Below are 23654 nucleotides of genomic sequence, written 5' to 3' on the forward strand. Positions count from 1 at the left end.
CTCGGGAGGCCCGCTCCGTGCTGGCCGCAGCCGGGGACGGCCTGGAGGAAAACCCCGCCGGCCGGCGCAGAGCCGTGCCCGACCCGCGCGGCCCCTCGGCCGGACCGCCCGTGCGGCGCGACCGCGCGTGGAATGCGGTGCACGGCGCGGCCGGGAAAGGGATGCTGCTGAAATGGAGAAGGGGCGGAAGAGGGCGGCCAAAGGCTTGGCGCTTCTCCCTTGGGAGGACGAGGGCAGCCTCAGAGCCGGGCAGCTTGCAAAACTGCCGAATAAGAGCGCATGCAGTTACACGCGATGTGGAGGAAGCGGCCAGGTTTATGCACCGCTGTGAACTGTCATGAACCACCCAGGAAGCTTCAAGCTGCTCAGCGGTACAGAAATCATCCCGAGAAGTTGATTGGAGGGAGATCCAGGAGAGAGAAAAGGAAGTACGCTTCTTCCCATAAGGTGTACCTAAAGTAAGCAATTTGCTGCCAGGAGAAGTACCCATGGCTGCCAGTCTAAGGAACTGTGCAGGTCCGCAAAGGAGAAGGCCGCCCGTGGCTGCTCACCTTGATGGCTCTAGGCTCCTCCCAGGGTCAGAGGCCATGTGGCTATGTGCTCGAGCTGCTGGGAGACACTTCCCACTTGGGACTTTGGGGCTGGGAGACTTGCAGCCGCATAATCCTTCCACCCATCTCTGTGCAGTCAGGTCCACATCTCTGTCGGTGTTATACCCGTTGAATTGTCAGTTTTCTCACCCGAAATTCTGAGATGCTCTTCCAGTTTGCCTATGGAAGAATTACAGTTCCTAGGAAAGGGGAATAAATGTGAAAGCTGGCTCCTTCTTCAGGGACTTGAGGACACCTTCCGTGAGACCCGCAAAATCTTTTTCTCCACTCCAGACTAAATATAGACCCAGCTCTTTCAAGCATTCCTCCCGTGACTTGGTTTCCAGACCACTCACCATCCAGGTGGAGCACCTCTGTCAATGTCTGATAGACGGTGAGCCCAGAACTGCACTCTGTGCACCATTTCCAGTCTGAGCATCAAGAGTGTATCTGATCGCATGTTCCTGTTTGCACGGTCCTAATCCTGCGTTTGCTTTCAGCAGCAGCTGGTTGGGGTTCTGTTTGCAAAGGGAGAGCTCTTCCCCAGCCCAGCTTTTACCTGAGAGCTTTTACCTGAGATCATGCTTGACCCTTTCTCAAATGCTCTCAAACTGCACCCTCCCATCACCTCTCACTGTTGGCCGTGGTGGCTTGGGCTGATGGGAATTGCACTCTGCATGCTCCCGTCCCCGACCTTCAGCAGTGAGAGCATGTGCTTGAACACCAAGCTATGGTCCTCGAAAGTGAATCGATTAGTTCCTCTCTCCATCCCGTGGTCTTGCCATTCAGGCTCGAGCACACATGATCCTTCTTGGCTTGATCACATGATGGCCAGCCGCTCTTGAAATAGGAGCCTCTCCCGCTGTCATTACGAGCATCTCCCTGCCCTCCAACCAAAGCTCGGCTTCACTGGGGCAATGCAGATCTCCGGGACTTCAGAACCTCGCCTGGTGACCTCCCTGCTGGGGACAGCTACCTTCTCCAGGATAGAGACATTTAGTGCTTCCCACAGGCTGGCCTGGTAACTTACTCTTTACTCTGTATTGCTTTATTTACATGTGCCATTTATACCCTGTCTTTCTTCTCAGAAGCTCACAATGGCATGCATTATCTGGCAGTCCCGTGAAGGCGGTTTGACTGAAGTTGGGTGACAGACCAAAGGTTATCCAGGGAGCAGCACAGCTGAGCGGAGAATGGTAACCCGGCCTCCCTGGTCCTAGATGAACCATCTAACCACCGTGACATGCCAGGTTTTCCACACTAAGTGGTTTCTGACAGTTGACAGGATCTCTCTGGAGCACTGGAACAGAGCGGCTGAAATGCTGAGGCCAAGGCAGGAGGAAAACGAGCATTTGGAGGCTGGTGTGTCTAACATTCGATGCCAGCATGTAAAAACTGGAAATAGTATTGGGCTGGATTGAGGCAGCAAAAAGGAAAGCAGCATTAGCTGAAGGGCTTGCTCCCTCGGCGGTTGTTACTGATGATGTTACTCTTTGCCATCGATGGATATGGCAGTCGGCAGAGCAGGATAGGCAAAGAAGAACGTCCTTTGTCCCGGGGAATTTGCACTCTGTGTTGCAACAGAGGGTGAGACAAGAGAAGGAAAGAAAATGGAAGGTGGGTGGGAGAGGCTCTGTACTCTCTCTGCCGAGTTTCATCATTTGAGAATGACTCTTTTCTCCTCAAGATGTCCTGCACTCGCCGCTTTCCTTTGCCATCAAATTGCTGCAAAGTTGATTTTTAGAATATCAAAAATCAAAGATCATTTAGTGTGACCTTCTGATCAATGCAAGCTCCGCATGGCAGGTCGTTCCCCCCCCCCCCCCCACTGAACTCACTGCCTCTAGAGTCTAGATTCTGTTCCCCTGCTCTCATTGTTAAGAAAATGCTGCTCCAGTCAGAATCTGCTCCCCTGCAATTTACACCCACTGGTTGTAGTTTTTTTTAAGTGCAGGGAGAGTCTGCTTGGCTTGAAGGCAAGCGGAAAGTTTCTTTCCGTGGATATCAAGAGCCGCTTCCAAATCCGTAGCAAGCATTCCTAGAGAGTCCGGCTCTAGATGGCCTGGTCGAGCAGCCAAAAGGCCACTAGCGTGGATGTCTGTTGTCTTCATAGGAACCGCTGGTGCCAGGTGCTGAAGCATCCGCTTGGCTGCACCACCAGGTTGGGACCCCTCCAGAAAAAGGGAATTCTGTTTGCACTTGTTGCAGCAAATTAACCAAGGAAACCAAGACGACAAACAGCATGGTTAGCGGAGTTGTTTGTCCTGTTGTGCACATTCACAACCCTGCGTTTTGTTTTGTTTTCCCCAGCAGGTCACTGAGTGATGCAGAGAATAAGAAGCTGTTTCAGCAAAGTAATCAGAGGCATGGGCACAATTACAAAGGTGAGGAAGTGGGCGGCCTCATATGCCCTGCTCTGCTTTCTTTCGATACCCCCGAGCTGAAAAGGTATCAAGAACACGTACCTGAATTTTCTCTCTCTGTTGTTCTAACTGCCAGTAGCTCTGCTGTCCTCACCCTCTGCAGTGCAGATGGAGGGCTGCACGAGCTGCAGATCCCAGTCTGATGTGCTGAAGTTCCAGCAAGTCCCTGTGGAGATCAGAAAGCCCTTAGATGCCCCAGGGTAGAGTCACACAAACGGGGGTTTGGAGATCAGTGGGGAAGCCCTGAACAGGAAACATCAGATGCCTTGGGTTGGGTCTCTGGAGGTAGAGAAGGGGAACAACAAGGCTGGGCTGGATTAACAGAGAGAAGCTGGAGCCTGCACATTCAGGCAAGATGGAAAAAGATGGGCCAGAGTAGCAGATAGTGCTCAATTCAGAAGCAAGGTGCATGGAAGGAAACCTTAAGCAGAAATCAACAGGAGAGGGGAAGTCCCAATTTAGAGGGATCCCTGGAGGTGAAACCTGGATGAGTATTCCCGCCACCATCGCACCTGTTCTCCCATCCGGGTGCTGGGCTCTTAGCAAGGGCGCATCTGCATTCTGCCCGCTTGCCTGACCCAGCTCTTGCTGAAGTCCATATTTTCATAGGTCTGCCTTAAGACTGCAACCCCGCCCCATTCCCATACTCACAGACAAGACCAAGCAAGTGTGGTCTTGTGTGACCTGTTCTTCTCTCCTCCTTCCTTCTAGTTGTGGTGTCGGTCCACGGAGAAGTAAGTGAAGCAATGGCTGGTGGGTGGCTGGTGTGAGTGGGAGAGGCTTGGGGGCATTTGGCTCTGGGATGAGTCTTTTAGGCTCCTTGTTATGAACCGCTCGTGAAACGTATGGAACTGGAGCCAACTGGAGTGTTGGACGAGACACTATCAATGGGCCCCATCCCTTAGTGAGGATGCCAGTTCACTGCCATTGTTACCAGAAGCTATTCTTCTCCTGTTTCCCATTGTGCTTGCTTGATGGGTGGAGAGAGTATGGAGAGGGCCCTGGCGGTTGACACAGTGGTACCCAAGCGTCCTCTTCCCCTGTGTGGAGCCCAAACAGCCCCATGGTGCACCCTGGCGCTGAGGTCGATGAAGCAGGCAGGAAGATGGCCTGGCACACAGATGGAGGACAACTCATGATGGATCTGACCAAACGTGGCTTAGAGCTCATTATCGAGCCTATGCCGTGGCAGTGAAGGTGGCGAAGAAAGCTGATTCTTCCACCACCATCGCATCCTCTTAGATGTTCCGAGTGGTGCTGGGGCTCTTACAAACCAGACCTGGGAAAGAAATGGGGGAACACTTGGTGGGATCACCGCATGCAGCGGGACCCCCTCAGTCTCCAGACATTCCCGAGCTCGCTTGATTTTAGCGCTTGTCACCCGCAGCCATTCTTCCCTGACGCCATCTAGAATCCCAAGTGCGATGTCCGTTCTCCTAAATAATCCGTCCACAGATTGCTGAGATGCTCACTGGTCTTCCTTTCAGATTAATCCCATTTCTGGGATGGTGATAAACCTGACCGATTTGAAGGCATGCATGAAGGTAAGGCATGGGAGGCAGCATGGAATAAAACTGCAGGCGTGAGGGAGGTGGTCCTCTGGCCCATTCGGTGTTGCTTCGGAGAGGAGATTGGCAGCTGCACGGCTCTGCGCGGACTTGTAAATCCTGATCCACCAAGCCTGAAATGCAAACTTAAGCCTCTGCAATTTTAGGCAGCGTTGCAATGCTTCTCCGCTGTGGGGAGATCAGATGGGAAGGAAACATCAGTACAGAATAGGAATGCAAGTGCCCTTCTGGATTGGACCAAAGGCTTGCTTTGTCCAGCATCTGCTTTTCCGGAGTGACCAGCCGGATGCCCAAATGGGAAACCCAAGGGAGAACAAGTGGCCCTGCTCCACTCTTCTTGCTCAGTGACTCGTGTTCAGAGGCATAATTCCTCTGGCAGGGAGTGTCTTACAGCCATCAGATGCTGTAAGTTAACGCCGATACACTGTATATTGAAAGCCTTCAAACGATTATAAGCACCCTGTTTTTCCAGGAAGAGAAGATACCCAAAATGAAAACAGGTCATTCAAAATAAATTGCTTAAAAAACACCATGGAGTGTGTGGCTGGGCAAAACCCTTCTAATAGGTAGATCTGTATTCCGGAATAGTGTATTCCGTCAGTTCATTATTTGGCACTGAACCAGACTGACATCCTAAGACTCTTGCTTTCTTAAATTTTAAAATAAAAAGGCACATTTCTGTTCCTTGAATGCAGACTTGAAACTGTTTGGTGAAATCTCTGGAGTCAGAGCAGAAGAAGGAGGGAATATACTGTGGCTATATGCTGTGGCTAAATCCTCAATATTCAACATTGTTCTGTGCCACTTAGTAAAAATCAAAGAAGCAAGGCATGCCTGCTCCCACCAGATATTTGCACCTTTACATAGTTTTAATCAGCTTGAAGAATCAAGCTATTCTTGGCATAAGTTTTGGCTGCTGGAGGTACAGAATTCTAATTCCTTTAGTGCACCTTTGAAGAGTTTTTGTCACAGTTAAACTCCATTGCTACTCACTCAGTAATTTCGAATACAGCTTATCCAGTATACCTCTCTGCTCCTGTCCAGGAAGTAATCACAAAGCCCCTTGACAAAAAGGACCTGGATGAAGATGTCCCGTATTTTGCCAATGTTGTAAGGTAAGACCAGGTGACTGTGGGGGCCTCATTTATGTGGGTTAAATCAGTTTTACTAGTCACTTGCCCTAAGATAGTAATATTTTTACTATTGAGCTGCAAGACTGACTTGCAGTTCCGTTCATTAAAACAGACCCACCATGCTCTCTTGTAATCATCAAAAGTGCATATTTAAAAAGATTCAACAAGCCTAATGAACTGCTACCATCCTTGTCAATCTCCAGTACAACTGAGAACCTTGCCGTGTTTATCTGGGAGAACCTGCAGAAGCACTTGCCGGTGAAAGCGCTGTATAAAATAAAACTCTACGACACGGATGAGAGCAGTGTCGTCTACCGAGGGGAGTCGCCAGCCCCATCGGCGTTCATGGCAGGTGGCTCTGCACTCCTGAATGAAGGCCTGTCTTAACAAAACCCGCTCACCATCAGCCACAACCGCCCTGTCCCGTGCCCAGCCTGAGCAGCCTTCTGGAAACGGTGAATGTGGGGAAGATTCAGGGCTGCATTCACACGGAAGACACTATTTTCTGGCCTTGCTTTTCAAGACGGCAAGAGGCGCGTACAGCGGAGCTGGGTAAGGGACCGGTGGTGCAAGCCTGCTCGAATGGATAGGAATTGGTCTCATTTGCTGCTGCAGCTGCAGCATCTTGTGCACAACTGGTCACCTGGCCTCCTGAGCTGTGTAAAAATAGCCCCCGGGAAACCAAGCAAGGAAACATTAACAAAATCATGTGCTTTGGTGTTGTTTTATTTTAAGTCACAAATGGCTGGCACGAGACAAGTATATCTTGGGCAGAGAGACAATAAAAAAGGCATAGGAAACCTTTGTGTGCTTGTTTCTAAGACTGTTCCAAGGCGAAAATATTCATTAGTCCTTTTGGGATATCTCCGTGGAAAGAGGGCATTCCCAAGTTGGGCCTTGTAGAGGAGGGAGCCCACGGAGGCGCATCTTGCCCAGGGCCCTTCCCCAGACTGGGAGCCAACTCGGGGAGTAGTGTACTTTTGCTGAAAATGTTTCTTGTTGCCACAACAATATGGTTGATGGGAGCAGTAGCAAAGTCAAGGAGAAGGTCGACTCTGGTTTCTCAGCATGGAGATACCTTGGTGATGAGCAAGAGACTGAATGGAGCAACAAGAAGAAGGGAACCGGACTCAGCACAACTTTCCAGTGTGCCAGAATACCGAAGGCAGCCTTCTGTGCATTGAGAAGAGCGCCATCGGATGCAAGCGAGGATGGAGGGACACCTCTGCTTTTAAGGTTGGGTAGAAGAGGGAAAGCCAGTATGTGCGGCTTGTCATGAAGGAGATGGAAGAACTACAGCTGCCAACATAGTCTGTTGCTTGTCCTTCCTAGGACCTCCCCAGCTGACCTTCACATCTGTGCTAAATCCAGATGACCTGTCCTAGCAGTACGAATAATGGCTCTTCCAGGGCAAGCGACAAGCAGAATCGTAATTGGCCTTCCATACACTCTGGTGCATTGCACAATTCCTGTTTTTATCTTCTGCTATGATTCATTCATATGAGTAGCTATTAAAGATAAAATCCAAGCAAACATTTTTTTAAAAAATCAATAACTGAATAAGCACATATTAATTTAAGCAGGACTACCTGCTCATTGCTTGTGAATGTAAGAGCGGAAGAGGGAGAGGTGTGTGTGAGGTTTGTTTTGGATGAGAACAGTTTAGCATGTGTGCACACTGCTCAGATGACGGTAACCAGGAAGACAGTGGGCAGTTGTTATTGTTGTTATTTTATTTTTAACACAATTAGTGTTACCCTTTCACTAAATATATACAGGAAAGTATTTTAGTACTAATTTAAAGACTGGCTTAAAAATGGGGTCATAAAATGGAACCGACTACCAGAAAAGTTGAAGTGAAAATGTGGCGAGTGTTCTGTTTTTCCCCAACCTCTTCACAAAAAGTGCAAACCATTTTAAAGGGTGTTTGTTTTTACTGTGAAAATTTCTAAAACTTTAGGAAATGCCCAAAGGCTTTTAACTGTATTTATATAATTGAAACACTGTACAGATAATTAACCCAAAGGTAAATCATAAAAGATTACATTTGTCCCCAAAATAACTTTACATTTTATAATCTTCAGGTGCCTCCTTCAACACCCTCCCCAGCATTTATATAAACGGGCAATATATGCATGTGTTCTCCATCACATATATTCTTCCTCACAGCATCGCTGTGGTGTTAAGATGGAGTGATTCGTCCAAGGTCACAAAGGGGAAGTGTTACGCACAGAGCATCGACTGGTGGTCCTTCACTAACAGTTTCTTGGTTAATGTGGGACAAAGATGCCATGGAAACCGTACGGCATTTGTACAGGAACTTCTGCCCGACCCAGTTCAGTGAAACTCTCAGCATCCAGGATGAGCAAGAAACTGCCTTGATTCTGAAACAAGAACAAAGTCTAGCAGCAATACTCAAGTGCAGCCGTACTTCCATCTGAAAACGTCCCCTTACCACACTCTTCTACATCATTGATTAGGACAACGGACATGGGACCGTGAAAGCTACAGAACAGGGTTGGACGACTTACGGTGCTCCAGATGTTGTTGGACGCCAACCTCCATCAGCCTTAGGCAGCACAGCCAGTGGTGAGGGCTGATGGGAACTGTGGTTCAACAAGGAAGGCCACAAGTTGCCCATTGCGGCTGGAGAGCGGAAACAGACGCAATACCCTGCTGTGCATGTCACTCTTCACTAGAGGGCATGACGAAACTGGGTTTCGGGAATCCTCAAAGGGTGACCATTTCCACAGCTAGTGAGAGTACATTACCTGCTTCGGTGTGAGCACTATTGACAGAAGGACGCCGCCGTCTTCTGCAGCAGAGTTCGGTTCCGGCACAAACACTGGTTCAGAAGGATACATGCCATCTTCTTGCCAAATCTAGTTAGCAGAAACAAGGCAAAGTGCTTGATTTTGGCTTTTAGGGCTGGATTCCCCACTCCCAACACTGCCATAACAGAGGTTATGGTACAGAGAAGCCGCAGGTTTTCACCTTTATCTCTTTGGTCTTTACATCAGTCTTGATCAAGGAGTCGCCAACCATATGTCCGAAGCCACAGCCGTAGAAGAAACGGTATTTCTTCCCATTGCAAAGAGCATAGTTAATCTGGGGAAATTCTATTCCCCCCGCTTCCTTGAGGTTTTCGCCATGGAGACTTTCATGGGTGCACCAGATCTAGAAAAGGAATCGGCGTATTACTGCACACTGGAAGTTGTCTTACGAGAGGGGCCATGAGTCTGTTCAGCCCATGTTTGCATCTCCAGGGATGGGAGACTTAGAGGATGGCCTCAGAATCGACCAAGTAGGAGCGAGCACAAAAGCAATGCACTTAGAATTAAGGAACAGGGCGCGCTCAGCAAATTCTAAGTCTGCGGATTATTTTTCAGAACCAGAACTGAATTGGGTTCAGTCTTTTTGCACAGAAGTCCATTCAACAGCAAATGTATATGGAAAACATCATTCTGTTGTGGTTATTGTTAAACGAAGTCCGGCGTGACACCTCCCTTCCTCAGCCCGTTCTTGCCAATTAGGCAGAGGAAAAGTCCTCTTCCTGCAAGCAAGCCTCGTTGCCACTTGTGTGTGTCGGGGGGGGGGGGGCGTTGTGGGGTGGCAGAGAACTGTATGCCAGCCGCTCCTCCCAAAAGTCCCTCCCCGCATGGCAATAAAGCTCAGAGGACCAGTTTCCGTGCGTAGCAGCAGAGACCGCTGGCTGCATGTACAACAGGAACACCTCTTTCCTGCGTGGGATGTACAGAGATGGTCTTTGGTGCCCACCTCTCTGTCATGGTTTTACCTTTTCGGCCCCTCGGGCTCCTTGCTGTGCTCACCTTTGGGCAGGAAGGGAAGGGCAGGAAGAGAGATAAGTGACGGCTGAGAGCAAGAAACAAGGGAGTGGCAGGGAGAGGAAACAGTGAATGGCAAATAGAAAATAGGTGGCCCTGGCCATCCCTGGGCCCACTTTCGTCTTCGCCCTTCCGCTGCTGGCTGTGCCTGCCCACGTCGCGTCGCCTCGAGAAATCAACCCTGGGGCCCCACCTCAGTCTAGTTGCCCAGCCCTGCACTGTGTTGACTTAAAATCGTAGCAAGGCGAAGCTCCTTGGTAGCGGGACTTTCGCCAGGGTAGATGGAGTCTCTGAAATGCATCTCAGCTGCCACATATGGAGGCAAGCTACGTTCTGTGTGATGCCTGCAAGCCACCCATCTGAATTTATGGAAGAGTCTGGCTGGCTTCTGGTGTGTGCGCCAGGAAAGCGGTGCCTGTGCTCGCTTCAAGGGATGCATGCTGTTTTGGTGGGGAAGGCACCCCTAGCGAGCTCTGAGGCATTTCTAGGCACCCCGGATTCAATCCAGTTGTCGACAGGTTCTTTAAATGATGATATAATCCTTCACTTTCACTTGTCCTTTCCAAGAGCACTTTCCCACTTGTTTAAAAAGGAGGTCTTACTTCTGAAAGAGAAAGTAAAGGTGATTTCCCACTTGTGCATTGCGCTATTGCACTCTAGCGCAGCACCATGGAGAAGTTACAGGGTGGAAAAACAGGACAGGAACAGCTCTGTGTGTTCTGAAGTCCCAGGACAAAACTGGATGTGGATACAACTGTTCAGCCTCGTGTAGAAAAGTTCAAAGTTGGATCAGCCCAGTGAGGAAATGCCAAGCATAAGATCAATGTAGCAGCCCCTAAACAGCCAGCTGGGCACACATGTACCTTCCCATCGGCCTCTTTCACAGCTCTTGCAGATGTGTAGGACAAGGGGTTGAGATTCTGTCCCGTGGGAGTCTTGGGACTCACGTTGATGGGCAGAACGAAGCGCCTTGGGAATGCTGTTGGTACGGAATTATAGACCTGCCAAAAAGATAGGACGTTATCACAAACACAAGAATTGTGTATTCTGCCACTGTGGTGCAGAGAAGGGGAGCAAGAACTAACTATTCAAGAGAGAAGTATAATTTCTCTGCTTCCAAGCCAAGGCTCCTTCCCATTCAAAATAACTCTCCTTGTCCTAAACTGGAGCTTTCCAAACTTCCTTCCATAATGGAAAAGCAGAATGGAAGAGAAGCCGTAGAAAATAGAAGAGTTTAACTCTGAATCCTATGTGTACCTACTTGGGAGTGAGCCCTATTAAACATAGCGAGACTTGCTTCTGAGTAAACAACCACAAACCTGCAATATAAATTCCACTAATGGTGCCAGTTGCAATCACTGTGTGAGTGTGTTTTATTTAGTGCTCTGTTTGATGTGTGAGCTTCTGATTTTAAATTGTTGTAAACAGCTCATGGGATTGTACCGTAAAGCTTCCAGATGCCTTCATACCGGAAGACAGTAGCAAACAAGAAGTGTATTTGATGTCGCATGTAACCACGGTGAGGATTGTATTTGCTCAACACTGGAAAAGAGGAATTACCCACCGATGAACTGATTTTAAAAAAGATTCTGGACTGTGCAGAAATGAATAGATTGACTTTATCACTGAAGGAGAAAGAAGATACTGACTTCTATCAAACTTGGGACTCTTTTTATTATTGGCTAGAGAAACGGGACTTGGTTTAGATTTAAATAAGTCTTTAAGCTATTATAAATTAATTTAAATATGACTATGGAATGTTAAACAATATGAGAGGGGGGCTGACCCAGTACGTCTGATGTATTTGATTATTGATGTTTTTAGTGTTAGTTTAAAATTTTAATAAAAACTTATTACCAAAAAAAAAAAAAAGTTTCCAGATGCCCGCAAGCACAGTGCAACACATTCTCTGGGCATAAAATGGACCGCATGGCAGCACTTATGCCCAAAATGCTCAGTGAGGCTGCAGTTGTCGTCAGACACACCGGAAGGAGGGGAAAACCCCAAGTACACCGTCATTTTGTAGTCCCCAGTTTAGGTTCTATTTCTAGCCCTGAGTGAACAAGTGAGGGCAAGCGAGGGGTCACCCACGCGCCACTGCTCCTGCTTACCCCATACTCCGGACAATCCAGCGGAGAAGCCGCACACAGATGCTGCCTCTGCAGTCTACAACACACTCCCACATGTGTCTACACTGAGCTCAAGTCGGTTTACGCCAGATGACGGCAGCCTAAATTCTCTGGTGTTCCAGTTATTGAACAAGCCAGATCTTGTGCTTCACAGCAGCAGATGTCAGCCATCTACCCCAGAGAGAACTTTGAGTCGGAGGCACGGGGGGCATTGGGAGAGAGTATTGTGAGCGCTCTTACACAATGGCCGGGCTTTATTCCTTTCAGCGCCAGGCCAAAACCTTTTTATTTTCTCATTATTTTAAGGCTCGACGGTGATTTTAATGTGGGGGTTTGTTGTATAGAAAATCAGTTTGGATGCTATACTCCACTCAGTCTTATTGTAAGACTGGCCTGAGACCACGGTAGCAGACGGCATATAAAAGTTTTAAATAGTCTCCGTGGTCGTGTGGCCAGCATGACTAAACACCAAAGTGCACGGAACGTGGTTACCTGCCCACCGAAGTGGCACCTTTTTACCTGCTTCCATTTGCACGCTTTCGAACTGCAAGGTTGGCAGGAGCTGGGACGGAGCAACGGGAGCACACCCCGTTGTGCAAACTCGAACAGGCAACCTTTGGATCAACCAGCCCAGCAGCACAGCGGATTAAACCACTGCGCCACCTGCATCCTTTTTAAATAAATAAATAAATAATGAAATGGGGCGTGGGGGAGCTTTCCTAGTCATAAAGTAGCAACCGTAAAAGACATGGAGACAGAGATGAGCCCGAAAACATACCAATGCTCTTTTGAATCTAAGTGAAGATCTAAGTCAAGAGGGCAGCACCTTTCTTTGCAGTGTTCCCAGTCTCCTTGCATTTTTTAAAATTAAAGTTTCAGTGCTTCATAAGGAATAGAATTAAAATGAGGAGGAGCAGGGGCCTGGTGGGCCCCAAGGGAGGTGTCTGTGCCCGCCCTGATTTTCGCAGGCACCGCAGTGGAGACCCCAGCCCTTACGCTACACTCCTGCCCATTTCCCTGCGTGCCCTTGAACACAGGCCCTCTTTCCTCGTCAGAAGCAGAGAAGCAGCGCCCATCTCTGACTGCACAAAGCTGTTGCTTGGCCGGCACGGGGATGTAAAAAATTCTCTGTACTGCAGAAGATTTTAAAGGACAGGAAGAGGCAGGCAGAAATGTGAGTTTATTTGCCTATTTTCCTCTTTATGTGCAAATGAGAACATGTGACCTGTAAGTCAAATAGGCCGCCTCCAGATAAGCCCCCTTGCTTCTATTTCCCACCCCCAGGATTTTTTTAACCAGGCCTTGGATACAACATTGTCCTCAGGGAAGGATTACCTGGTCCAGCGCTTCCCCTGCTTTGCGGAGGTTTTTTAGACGGTAGATGTCAACAGAACCACCATCATCTTGACAGCAGAGGTCAAGGACGATACAGCCTTGATCGTCAAAGGCATTGATTTGATGGAAAAACAAGAAGGGCTTGCTGTAGTACTGCCCGGGCAACACCTGAGCCAGGAAGACAAAACATGCGAGGTGACTCTCAGCCCTTCCGCGCCCGCTAGAGAACATTCCACAGGTCATTCCTCCCTCGCAACAAAATGCGGTTCATGAACTATCTGAGGGATGGGCACACCAAGCCGTTTCCAATATTATCATTTTTTGGATCATTCTGTACTTCACCAAAAGGAAGCCAAGAAAGAACCTGATCTACCAAATCCCTAGCAAGAATCTTACTACATCTTAGTCCGAGATAGTTGCAAAGTTTGTCTAGAGTGCAGGATTCATCCTAATTGCTGTGCAAATACTTGCAGATCTCAGCACTCTGACAAGAGATTGACCTCAGGAAAGTTGGCTGCCCATCTAACTTGGGTTACTTTTTAAATGCCTTCCTGTATCAGCCCAAGTTCCATATCTAGGGTAGCATTCTGGAGATCCACTTGTGGGGCAAGAAGGCAATGAGATCATTCCCTGTTGTTTATACCCACTTTGAAGGAAGAACATATTTGCAAATGCTTGTAAAAACTACGGCTCTTGTTGCTGCAGCTCCCAAGAAGTTCACCCTCGAGGCGACCAAGCATTTCTGCTGTGCCAAAAGTCAGCTTTGGCTGGGCCTGGGAAAGCCCCAGATTGTAAGTCAACAGATGCAGAGGAAATACCTGCCCAGTGAGCTTGTTGATGACGTGGAAACGGGTGTTTTGCTGAGGTTCCCAGCTGAGCACATCCGAAAAAGATTTCCCAAGACTCCTTGCTACCATTAACTTCCACAGGTTCATTTTGAGGGGCTGCTCAATCAAGATCACGTAATTTTCACTCATTCCTAGAAGCAGGAGATAGAAGGGCTTTAGGCCAATTCTCCTCTTAGAACTTGCAAGCCTCTGCTACCTCACTTTTCACCATTACCGATGAATCGCACTCCTCTCCTCATGCTGACGTCATCATTCCTTCATAATGCCCTGACTAAAATACATCTCGCAGGGCGCTTCCGTAGTAAATTTGCCATGCTTTATTCTCACACTTTTCTAAAGGCATCTGTACCACACCGTCAACAATCTGTCTGCGAGCTTCCAGACAAAGGTATTTTGGCATCATTACCCTGCCAGTTTTATTGGGGAGGGGTGAACAATGCCACCTTCCTCAGATAACTCTCTCCTGCTTTCCATCACTTCTTTCGCAAATTTTCTTACCACAGGAAATCTATTAAGGGGAAAAGACAGAATTGCCACACGAGGCCGCCTGCGTAGTACTGCTAGGCATCTTCTGACTGAATTTGTCCTCTCTCAGTGTCTATGTTCTCTGAAGTTCTTCCTTTGCTTCTTAGACCATAACAACAACTTCTTTCAGAAGAGTAGCACCATCTTCAACCTTGCAGGTGCCATTAACACTACTTTTCTACCTTTTAAAATGGATGACATGTTAATGTGGGCAGTAATATCATGGGAAAGTAAATCTAGTTCAGCTCACAGGCACTGTAACACTTAGAATGGGCAATGTTTTATATTCCAGTTTGTTTTCTTTAAATTAGCACTAAATATTTGCATCATAATTTTTCTTGTAATGAATGCATAGCAGTTTAATTCTATGGTGCTATAATGTTATTTTTAAATGGCTAAAAATACCAAGGTGTCACTGTTAATCATGTTGCTAGAATGGAGGTGACCTTAAACCTTTTAAAATACTGCTTTAAAATAAAGCATCATTTTATCATAATGATAAGTGCTATAAAATGCAACAAATACTGAATCTGGTCACATGAGGAGCCACCAGTCTGGACGCAGTCTCAGAATGTTTTCTGTATGCTCTAACGTGGTGATATATGATGAATGAGATCGAAAAGGACTGGCAGCTGGGTAGGAGGAGGGCATTGACTGGAGCACTGGAATGGGATCACACAGAAAGAGAGAGAGGAGAGTAAGAACTCTCTCCGTGTCTGGATAAGCCTCCCTTTCCTACAACTCATTACATTTTCCGGCTATTCCTATCAGATGGAAAGAAGGGAAGGCCTCACCGAAGCTGTGATAATAGGAAGGTTTTGCCTTATTGTCCGGCTCAATGGTGCACAGGACTTTCGCGCCCTGCAGGCTGGAACCGTCGGAGTTGGGCCCCTGCGGCGGGACGCAAATGATGTTATACTTGGAGCCTAAAAGAGAGAAGGAACACTTAGGACAGACCCTTCCGGCAGCCCCGCCACAAATGGATTTTAGGGGTGGTGAAAGAGCAGTGATGTGAACAAGCCTTCACCTTAACAGGTAGGGTATGCACACCTGCTGTCACCTTTTGTGACAGGACTAGCAGTACACCTGAGATTAGAAAAGGGGGGCTGCAGGGAGAATTTCGTGTCCGCTCCCCCCTGTGTGAAAGGCAGAAGTGGGGGAGCAGCAGCTATTGCTGTAGGGTCTCTAACCCACCCCCCCAGTCTTGAAAAAATGGCACACTAAGGGAACTCCTGTACCGAGGGCACCTAGTGCTGACAATCAAAAGGCCCTGTGCAGCTATTCCAACTTTTGCTCCTCGTTTTTAAGAATGGGAGCAAAGATGGGGCAAACAAAGGAGGCTTACAAGTGAAAGGAAATGTCATCTGGGACACACCACATGGTATATTTCATGAATGAGGCAGGACAGTGACTGAACAAACATCTCATCTCAACCCTAATTTACGTTGCCGAATAGTGATTCGTTTTCTAGGATTGTAGCTGTTTGCTGCATCTTTAAACTAGCACGTGGTTTAATTGTTAATACGAAGACATGAAACTCAAGTACTTTGGCCACCTAATGAGAAGGAAGGCCTCCCTGCAGAAGAGCCTAATGCTGGGAACAATAGATGGCAAAAGGAGGAGGGGACGGCAGAGGATGAGGTGGCTGGATGGAGTCACTGGGGCAGTTGGTGTGAGCTTGGGTGGACTCCGGGGGATGGTGGAGGACAGGAAGGCCTGGAGGAATGTGGTCCATGGGGTCGCGATGGGTCGGACACGACTTCGCGACTAACAACAACAACAACAAAGGAAGACATAGAAATGGCACACTGTGTATACTGAAGTGTTTAATCCGCAAATACATCTTGTCTTCGTGAAGGGCCCATCCTTCTAAAAGTTATAACTGAACAGCAGGGCAACAAGCATCTAATCCCCTAGCCTCAGGCCATTTGAGCCTATTCTGAACAAGACTGAAATACGAGTAGCAGGACAGAAGGCAAAGCAAGTCCTCAAGATTTCTGGATACTTTTTTCCCTTTAACTTTGCACAGATTTCTATCCGCTTTTCTGAACTTGCCCAAGGTGATTCATATAACAAGGACAGCCTGGCTCCTTGGCCTTCTGATCACACGTCCTAACAGAAAGGAATTGAAGCAAGGGAGCGGGATAATACTGAAACGTCAGCAAGTTGAAGACGTTGCTTAAGGCAAACTGAAGCCAGCTGGTTGCCTAAGCTTCAACAACATGAAGGAATCTTGTTCAGGACACGCAGTGCCTTTCACTGTAGCAGTTCAGCACTGCCAGTTACAGTAAATCCTCCTAAGAAAGCACAGGTGGCTCTGTTGGTCCACAGAGGGGGTGGGGAAGGAACAGTACATTCCCCAAATACAAATATATTCTTCCTTTCCTTTACCTGGATTGCAACTTTTCCAGCACTGTTCCTAGTCCACAAAGACGGCGCTTAGCAATGGACTTCCTCGGGGAGCCATCCACAATACTCCAGACGTGCTGGACTGCAACCCCCATCATTCCCATCCAGCATAGCCTAGGGAGCAAGCGCCAGTGCAGGCAGGCAGGCAGTCTGCGTCAGCCTGACCGAGCCTGCACTGGGGAATTTTGCAGGGGGTGTTCCTGGGCATTCTATACAGTGCCCGAAACCAAACATGATCTCATGGTACTCCTGACCTTCTTGCGTGCCCTGCAAAGTGAGAATGAGGGAGATGGGGGTTTTCCTGCTGTGGGTGCTTGCAAAATTCCAGACATGGCCACCCCCTGAAGCTGACCCTGTTTTGCCCAGTGTCAAGCGGGAGTCCCACACATGAAGACACTTTCCGCTTGTGAAGGAAGCAGCAGCCTCTTCTGGATTCCTGTATCATCTCTGAATTGTCCCGCCCAGAAGCATCAGCAAAGCACCTATGAGTAACTCTGTTAGCCTGGAGTCAGAGGGCTGCTGATGAAGCCAAGAACGATTTGGAGGAGATGGAACTAGCTGGGTGCTTGCAGTCACCGATCGTGATCAAGCTGCGCATGGAGAGCAGCGTCTACCCAGCCCACCCTGGCAGAGAAACATGAGAACCCTGCACAAACAACAGGCTAATCAGGAAGTCCTGCCCCTCCCTGAGCCGTCTGGGGCTCTCACCATCTTTCCCATAGGAGTTGCCCATGTTGTACGCTGTCCCGTCTGGCTCGTAGTGGGGATGAGCAGTCGCTCCATTCACGGCAATGTACTTGCTCCAGTTCACCTGCAAGTGAAAGGAGATCTCTCTTTTCAGTGCTTCAGAGAAAACGATTGATTTGGAAGTGCTTGTTTGGAGCCCTGCCTGCCATAAAACAGACATGGGGCAGCACCTTTGCGTTAGCTGTGAATGCTGCTGATCGGATGACTCAGCTATCAAAAGTCAGTCAACACAGCACTTAAATCTTTAACAGTGTAGACTCAGTCTCATGTTTCCTTGCAGCAGATTGAGGTGGCAAAGTGCTAAGGCAGAGAAGGGCTGTATCGCTTCAGGGTTCAAGAAGGGGAATCATATTTCTGAATGTCCTCTCCATTAAAAAAGTATTGAAGAAATCTTCTCTCTACGTTTCTATTTTCAATGAGATCTTTATATAGGGGACATGAAAGGCCATGATGCTCCAATCTACAGTTGGAAAAGGTGTGCTGTATTCTACCTCTCCAGGACTCTACCACTTTATCCCACCTCATTCCGCTTCACTCTCGGTCATGGAGACAGCTTCTCCATCACCATGTCTCCTTGGCCTTGTACGCCAAGACTAAACTCACACCCTTGTGTGCCTTCAACCTCACCTGGGAAATGCTTCCTTCTCCTGGGGGACTAAACCATCCTGTCCCACCTGTTCCTTTATCCTCTAAGAACATAAGAGATGGAAAGCTAAATCTAGCCCAGCATCCTGCTTTCTGCAGAGGTCGACCAGGGGCCCCGTTGGAAGCACAAAATGGAAAGTGGGTGCTGTAGTCCCTTTCCTGCTGATGGTCCATAGCAACTGTGCACAGAGCAAAGTTTTCCTGAATCTGGAGGGAACCCAGCTCCGTGGCAGGGCATGTGCTCTGCATGCAAAAGGACACATAGGGCAGACTCTGGCGTCTCCACAGGATCGGGTGGCTATGCTGGGAATGCCTGGAGAGCCCGTGCCAACCAGTAGCCATGCTGTAGTGGCTACCAGGGCTTGCTGGTTTGAAAAGCCAGGCATTTGGCAAAGAGACTTGCCACCCCTGCCCCACTCAAGATGTCCCTCTTCCATCTGGATCTAGCTGGGGTGGGAATGGATTCCTCCAGCCACAATATACCGCCATAAGTTGTTCTGTGCGCACATATGTGATGCTCACAGACACACAGATGTGAATCGACACAGCCACATGAATTTTTGGACTGTGCTTGGGGCACACCTAGGGGAACTGTCTGATGAACTGCTGCAGTTCAGGCTTTGCCACAATAACCCTTGGCAGAAGACACTACTGAATTGGAACGACAAATAGTCCAACCTGGATTAGGCAGCTTTCGGGGTTCCCTTACCTTCCCCTTTGTTTCAAGCGTTTCCAGATCCACCTTGTGCATTACATCCGTCTCTGTGCTAACGTAATAGTCACCTTTGTAGATCACATAGTTCACGTTGCAATTGTCTGTTAATTCTAAAAAATATATATATCATCCAGATTGACTTAGTTTGTGGAGGTGACCTGAAAAGGCCAGGCTTACAAAAGTGGCCCAGGGACATAAGAACCAGGCCTTTCCCCCTTCCATGGGAAAATTGTCTCTGATGGGTTCCAGTCAGTACCCACAGGCTGCAAACTTCGTCCTTCAGGATATTACGAGCAACCTGTGACGCTCTCGGTGTTTTGGGCTCTAACCACCATCTTCCCTCCTCACTGGCTATGCTGGCACGAGCTGATGGGAAATAGCTGCATGGCAACAAGCCGCCCAGCCCGGCCCGAGGAAGCATGCATCCCCATCTGGAGAAGGCTGAGCATCGTTGCTATGAGTGGATGAACCACTGGCCAAGCGCATTTCCACGCCGGGCGGGATTAAGGCTCCATGTTTTTGCCATCATCCAGTCCCTTGCAGCACCCAAGCGCCATCCGTCCCTGCCCCCCAGTCCAATCAAAGGCCTCTCTGCAGAAACCGGTATCTCTGCGACATGGAAGGTTATCAGAGACAGGGCGGAATGGCCCTCCTTCAGCAGCCACTGAGGAGGTCTGCCGAGTCCCCGGTGAAGGTGCTGTGGATATTAGAGCAGCAAAACAAGACTGCTCTGGAAGATCCTGGACTTTCATGCAGCACAGCACATGTCCAAGATGAGAGCCAGTTCTGCTCCCTTCACCCTTGCACGTTCAATCCTTTTCTCTTTGTTACGAACAGTTCTTGTATCTTATATATGCGAATCAAGTGTTAAGCATTATCATCTTATTTTTAAATTGTCAAGGATGGGATTTAAGGGCAGGCAATGGCAGAACTATCCAGCAGAGGTACTGAACACTAATCCTCCTACCTCTACCTCCCTTTAAGAGAAATAGCTCTACAACTTCCTTTAACACGTTCCTAAAAATCAAAACAACCACAGATGTAGGTAGAGCTGCTCTATGAAAAACACTTACTTGGCATTTCAAACCTTGACATGAAACGTTCAAAAACCGTCTTACAAGGGTCCGGCATGGCCAAGGTCCCAAATTCAGATATCACAATCCGGTTGTTCTTGCTGTTGGTCACATAGGTATCACTTCGCAGGAATTTGCTGCTGTATTTCACAGTCCCATCCTCAATCTCAAACTGGTGCAGCAGAGCCATGCCATCAAACCAGTGGTTGTACCTGCCGGGGAGATGAGAAATGCAATCAGAGGAGGAGAACGGAACACCTTGTGTTACCTCCAGCCCTAAGCTCCTTTCCTAAGCACAGCTCCTGCCAAGCATTAAGCATCCAGGTTCAGCCACTCAGCTCATCACAAATACGAAAATGTGTACATGGTGTGATAGCCATATAAAATTGCACACATCAAAGCAAGATCGGGCTTTCTGAAAAGAGCTCTGAAGTGGACACATGCATTTCTGTCAGGGCAATGTGGCGGTGGAACCAGCTGCCCGGAGAGGTGCTGGGCTCTCCTGCACTAGAGACATTCAAAAAGGAACTGGGCAGCCCTCTGAGTGGGATGGTGTGACGTGGTGTCCTGCGACACTGGGGGGTTGAACTCGATGGCCTTCTTGGCCCCTTCCAGCTCTACGATTCTATGATCCATCTTCTTTTTCTTTTTCCTTTTTCAATCAGACAAAAAAGGGGGAAACACGTCAGCCAAACATGCAAATACAGATCTCTTCTGGCATGGTTCTTGTCCCCACTCAGCAATCAAACTCACTGAATGACTTTGGGCCAGCTATTCACTCTCAGACTGACCTACCTCACAGGGTTGTTGTTATGAGACTAAGATAGAGTGGCAAAATAAGCCACCTTAGGTTCCTTGCAGAAGGAAAAATGCTGTGATATAAATGCAATGGAAGAGGAGGAAACTGATTTGCCATCCTTTTAATCCCCACCAGCAAAACAGATGAGGAGTATGTGGAAGGAGGGAAACTAATTTCATTTTCTCAGGGCCCAGGCTGGGGCAGAGAACCACATTTAATTCTGTAGACATTCTCAGAGGTCCTGTTCCAACAGGGCCAAAGGCAAAGGGGCATTTTTATTTTATTTTATTTTATTTTATTTTATTTTATTTTATTTAAGGGAAGAAAGAAGGAGAGAAAAACTATGGAATCATTTCAGAATTCAGGAATGGAAAGGAAGGAGAGGCATTCTAACCATCTGAATGCACAAAAAACTGCATTTTCAGAAAGTCAGCAAGTTAATCACCCTCGATCTAAGGCTTAGAGTTGATCAATGATCAATGGAGATGACAGTTAGCAACAAACCCAACTTACTTATCTTTTCCAAATTCAAACTTCCCTGGCCCATTCCTCAGCAGCTTGCCCTTCAGCCATTTGGGGACGCGCCCTTCCACCTTTGTTGGGATGGCATGGGGTGTTTCTTCCACACTGCAGAAAAGGGGTGCGATGCACTGCAAGCCCTTCCGCTGGATGCAGGCAGCTTGCCCTGGCGTGGGGCCCAGCGCAAGATTCTCTATAACTGGGAAGGCAAAGCAGGAAGTCGCAGATTAGCAGAACAAAACCAGAACAAGTTCTTGTGTGCAGCCCAAGTGTTATCGATGTTGCACTCCAGTAAGTGTGCTCTGTGTTTAGCCGTGTGTGTGTGTGTCTCTCATTCCGACTCACACTCACCACTAGCAAGACTGATCAGCTAAATAGTTAGAGCGATGAACTCTTCACCTGTACCAATCGCTCCACTGATAATTATGTTTTACTTGGCAATTCTTTGCTATAATTAATCTTGCAGCAGTTAATAAGTTTGTTACTAATTCTCCAATATTCCATCTCCATTGTTCTCTATCAAATATTAACAATAATGTGATTCCAGGAGTTACTTCAATATTTAAACTCAATGTTTTACTGCTTTCTTTTAAAAACTCTTTCCAACATTTCATTATAAATTCACATTCCCACCACTCGTGGAAATATGTACCCACTCCCCAACCACATCTCCAACATAAATTGGAATGTTTACTATCTATCGGATTCAATTTTGCCAGGCTTAGGTACCATTTCCATACTAGCTTATAATTTTACCCCCTTCTAGTGCTGCTTGATCTTGTTTCTATCTTCCAGGGTATTAGATATTCCACACAGCTCTGGGTCATCGGCAGATCTGATAACCATTCCCTGCACTTCCTCATCCAAGTAATTAATGCAAATATTGAAGAGCGCTGGCCCAGGACTGAATCCGGAGGTACTCCACTTGATACCTCTCCCCAGGTGCCCTTGTTGGATAGTCTTTGAGTCCAGTTCTGTAGCCAACTGTGGATCTACCTGATCCTTGTTCCATCCAGCCTAGATTTTGCTAGCTTGCTAATCAGGATTTCACTGGGCACTTTGTCAAAATATGCAGCACAGTTTCCACTGTGTTACAAGTGCAACCTTATGGGAATTGACACATATTATGTGCAGCCCAATGCATGGAACTATTCCCAAGCTGGAAAAAACTCTTCTTTCAGTGTTAATTGTTACACAGCTTTTAAGCCAAGCATTGAACCTGTATTTAAAAACAGGGCATTTTACCCCACTGGCAAGGTCAAAGGAAAAGAAGAATCAAGGATATTGGTAGGCGGGTGGAGGAGGGCAGGGGGTGCTGACTTATGAGGGGAAAGTAATTAGTTCCCACAGGTTTCCTGATCACATCATTGTGGATACATTGAGGCACAGTTTGTCTCAGCACTGGAATAAATCAAGCCATTTAAAAAGCTGGGGCATTTTATTTTGGATGAGGGTAGAGGTGGAAATAGTTTAGTTTTTTTGAAATTACCGTATTTTTCGCTCTATAAGACACACCTGACCATAAGACACACCTAGTTTTTAGAGGAGGAAAACAAGAAAAAAATATTCTGAATCAAATGGTTTACTATTTAATCAACTATGACAGAATACAGTAATACCGTATTTCAACCTTGTAAAGTGAACAGCAGTCAACAGTGACATTAACAACCATCATCACTGTCATTAACAAAAGAGAGACTTTAAAGTTCGAGTACTCTTCTAGTTTTCATTGAACCCATAGAACTCATCATCACTAGAGTCAGAATTTATGAAGCTCTGTTGCTCACAATCACTGACATCACTTTCTTAGTCAGTAGTGGAATTACTGAAGGAATCCACAATCTACACCAGTTATACAAGAGCTGCTTCAGACAATTCAATAACAAATCTAAAAAAGCCAGTAATGTCCACGCTGCCCTACTAGTAAATAATAGAAAAAAACTTCTGACAAAAAATGAGATATTGTATGGTAAATCAAACACACAGCGGACTAAGTAACCTTTGAAGAATAAACTTCATACATGAAGGTAATGCTGTTCAAATATCCACTGATCCTAAAAAAAATGTGTCTGATCAACTAACAGATAACTGATCCATGGAAAGCTTCCTGATAATCACAGGCACATTCCCCATCACTTCCCCGTGGGCTTCATTAAAAGATGGGTTGCCATTTGAAAACATACACCGACCTGTGATTAACAGCTCTCACCTGTGCCGGAGGAGGGGGGAGAAACAGGGCGCCCCGAGCGTGTGCCGGCCAGGTGGTGCCACGTGGTGCAGGCGGCCAGCAGCATCCCGGGCGTCGGGCACTCACACATTCGCTCTATAAGACGCACAGACATTTTCCCTTA

General features: G+C 47.6%; 2 protein-coding genes across 6 annotated transcripts in view; one reads left to right on the top strand and one right to left on the bottom strand.

Annotated features, from left to right (window-relative positions):
- The first annotated feature begins 165 nt into the window (after positions 1-165).
- LOC123036887 (6-pyruvoyl tetrahydrobiopterin synthase-like) lies at positions 166-6518 on the top strand. Of its 2 annotated transcripts, none has more exons than XM_044456404.1 (6): positions 166-1611; positions 2901-2974; positions 3725-3747; positions 4501-4557; positions 5626-5696; positions 5918-6518. In XM_044456404.1, the coding sequence occupies exons 1-6, from the start codon at positions 1508-1510 to the stop codon at positions 6099-6101; spliced, it is 513 nt and encodes a 170-aa protein (XP_044312339.1). In that variant the 5' UTR covers positions 166-1507; the 3' UTR covers positions 6102-6518. The 2 variants fall into 2 exon arrangements, with proteins under 2 accessions (XP_044312339.1, XP_044312340.1); XM_044456405.1 differs by having other exon boundaries at positions 2904-2974.
- BCO2 (beta-carotene oxygenase 2) overlaps positions 6423-23654 on the bottom strand; it is a 54983-nt gene continuing 37751 nt past the window's right edge. For 3 of the 4 annotated variants that reach the window (XM_044456396.1, XM_044456394.1, XM_044456397.1), the window contains 11 exons: positions 21298-21502; positions 19986-20197; positions 18907-19022; positions 17514-17616; positions 15191-15322; positions 13842-14002; positions 13024-13191; positions 10423-10560; positions 8709-8891; positions 8486-8596; positions 7426-8098 (listed from right to left, as the gene is read on the bottom strand). In XM_044456396.1, the coding sequence (XP_044312331.1) occupies positions 7985-8098; positions 8486-8596; positions 8709-8891; positions 10423-10560; positions 13024-13191; positions 13842-14002; positions 15191-15322; positions 17514-17616; positions 18907-19022; positions 19986-20197; positions 21298-21502 (1643 nt within the window). In that variant the 3' untranslated portion in view covers positions 7426-7984. Of the gene's footprint in view, positions 7223-7425; positions 8099-8485; positions 8597-8708; positions 8892-10422; positions 10561-13023; positions 13192-13841; positions 14003-15190; positions 15323-17513; positions 17617-18906; positions 19023-19985; positions 20198-21297; positions 21503-23654 lie in introns of those variants that run through there. The other variant, XM_044456395.1, reaches the window with a different exon arrangement.

This window comes from Varanus komodoensis, unplaced genomic scaffold (assembly GCF_004798865.1).
Source record: "Varanus komodoensis strain SLA01 unplaced genomic scaffold, ASM479886v1 scaffold83, whole genome shotgun sequence".
In the NCBI taxonomy this organism is placed as follows: domain Eukaryota; kingdom Metazoa; phylum Chordata; class Lepidosauria; order Squamata; family Varanidae; genus Varanus; species Varanus komodoensis.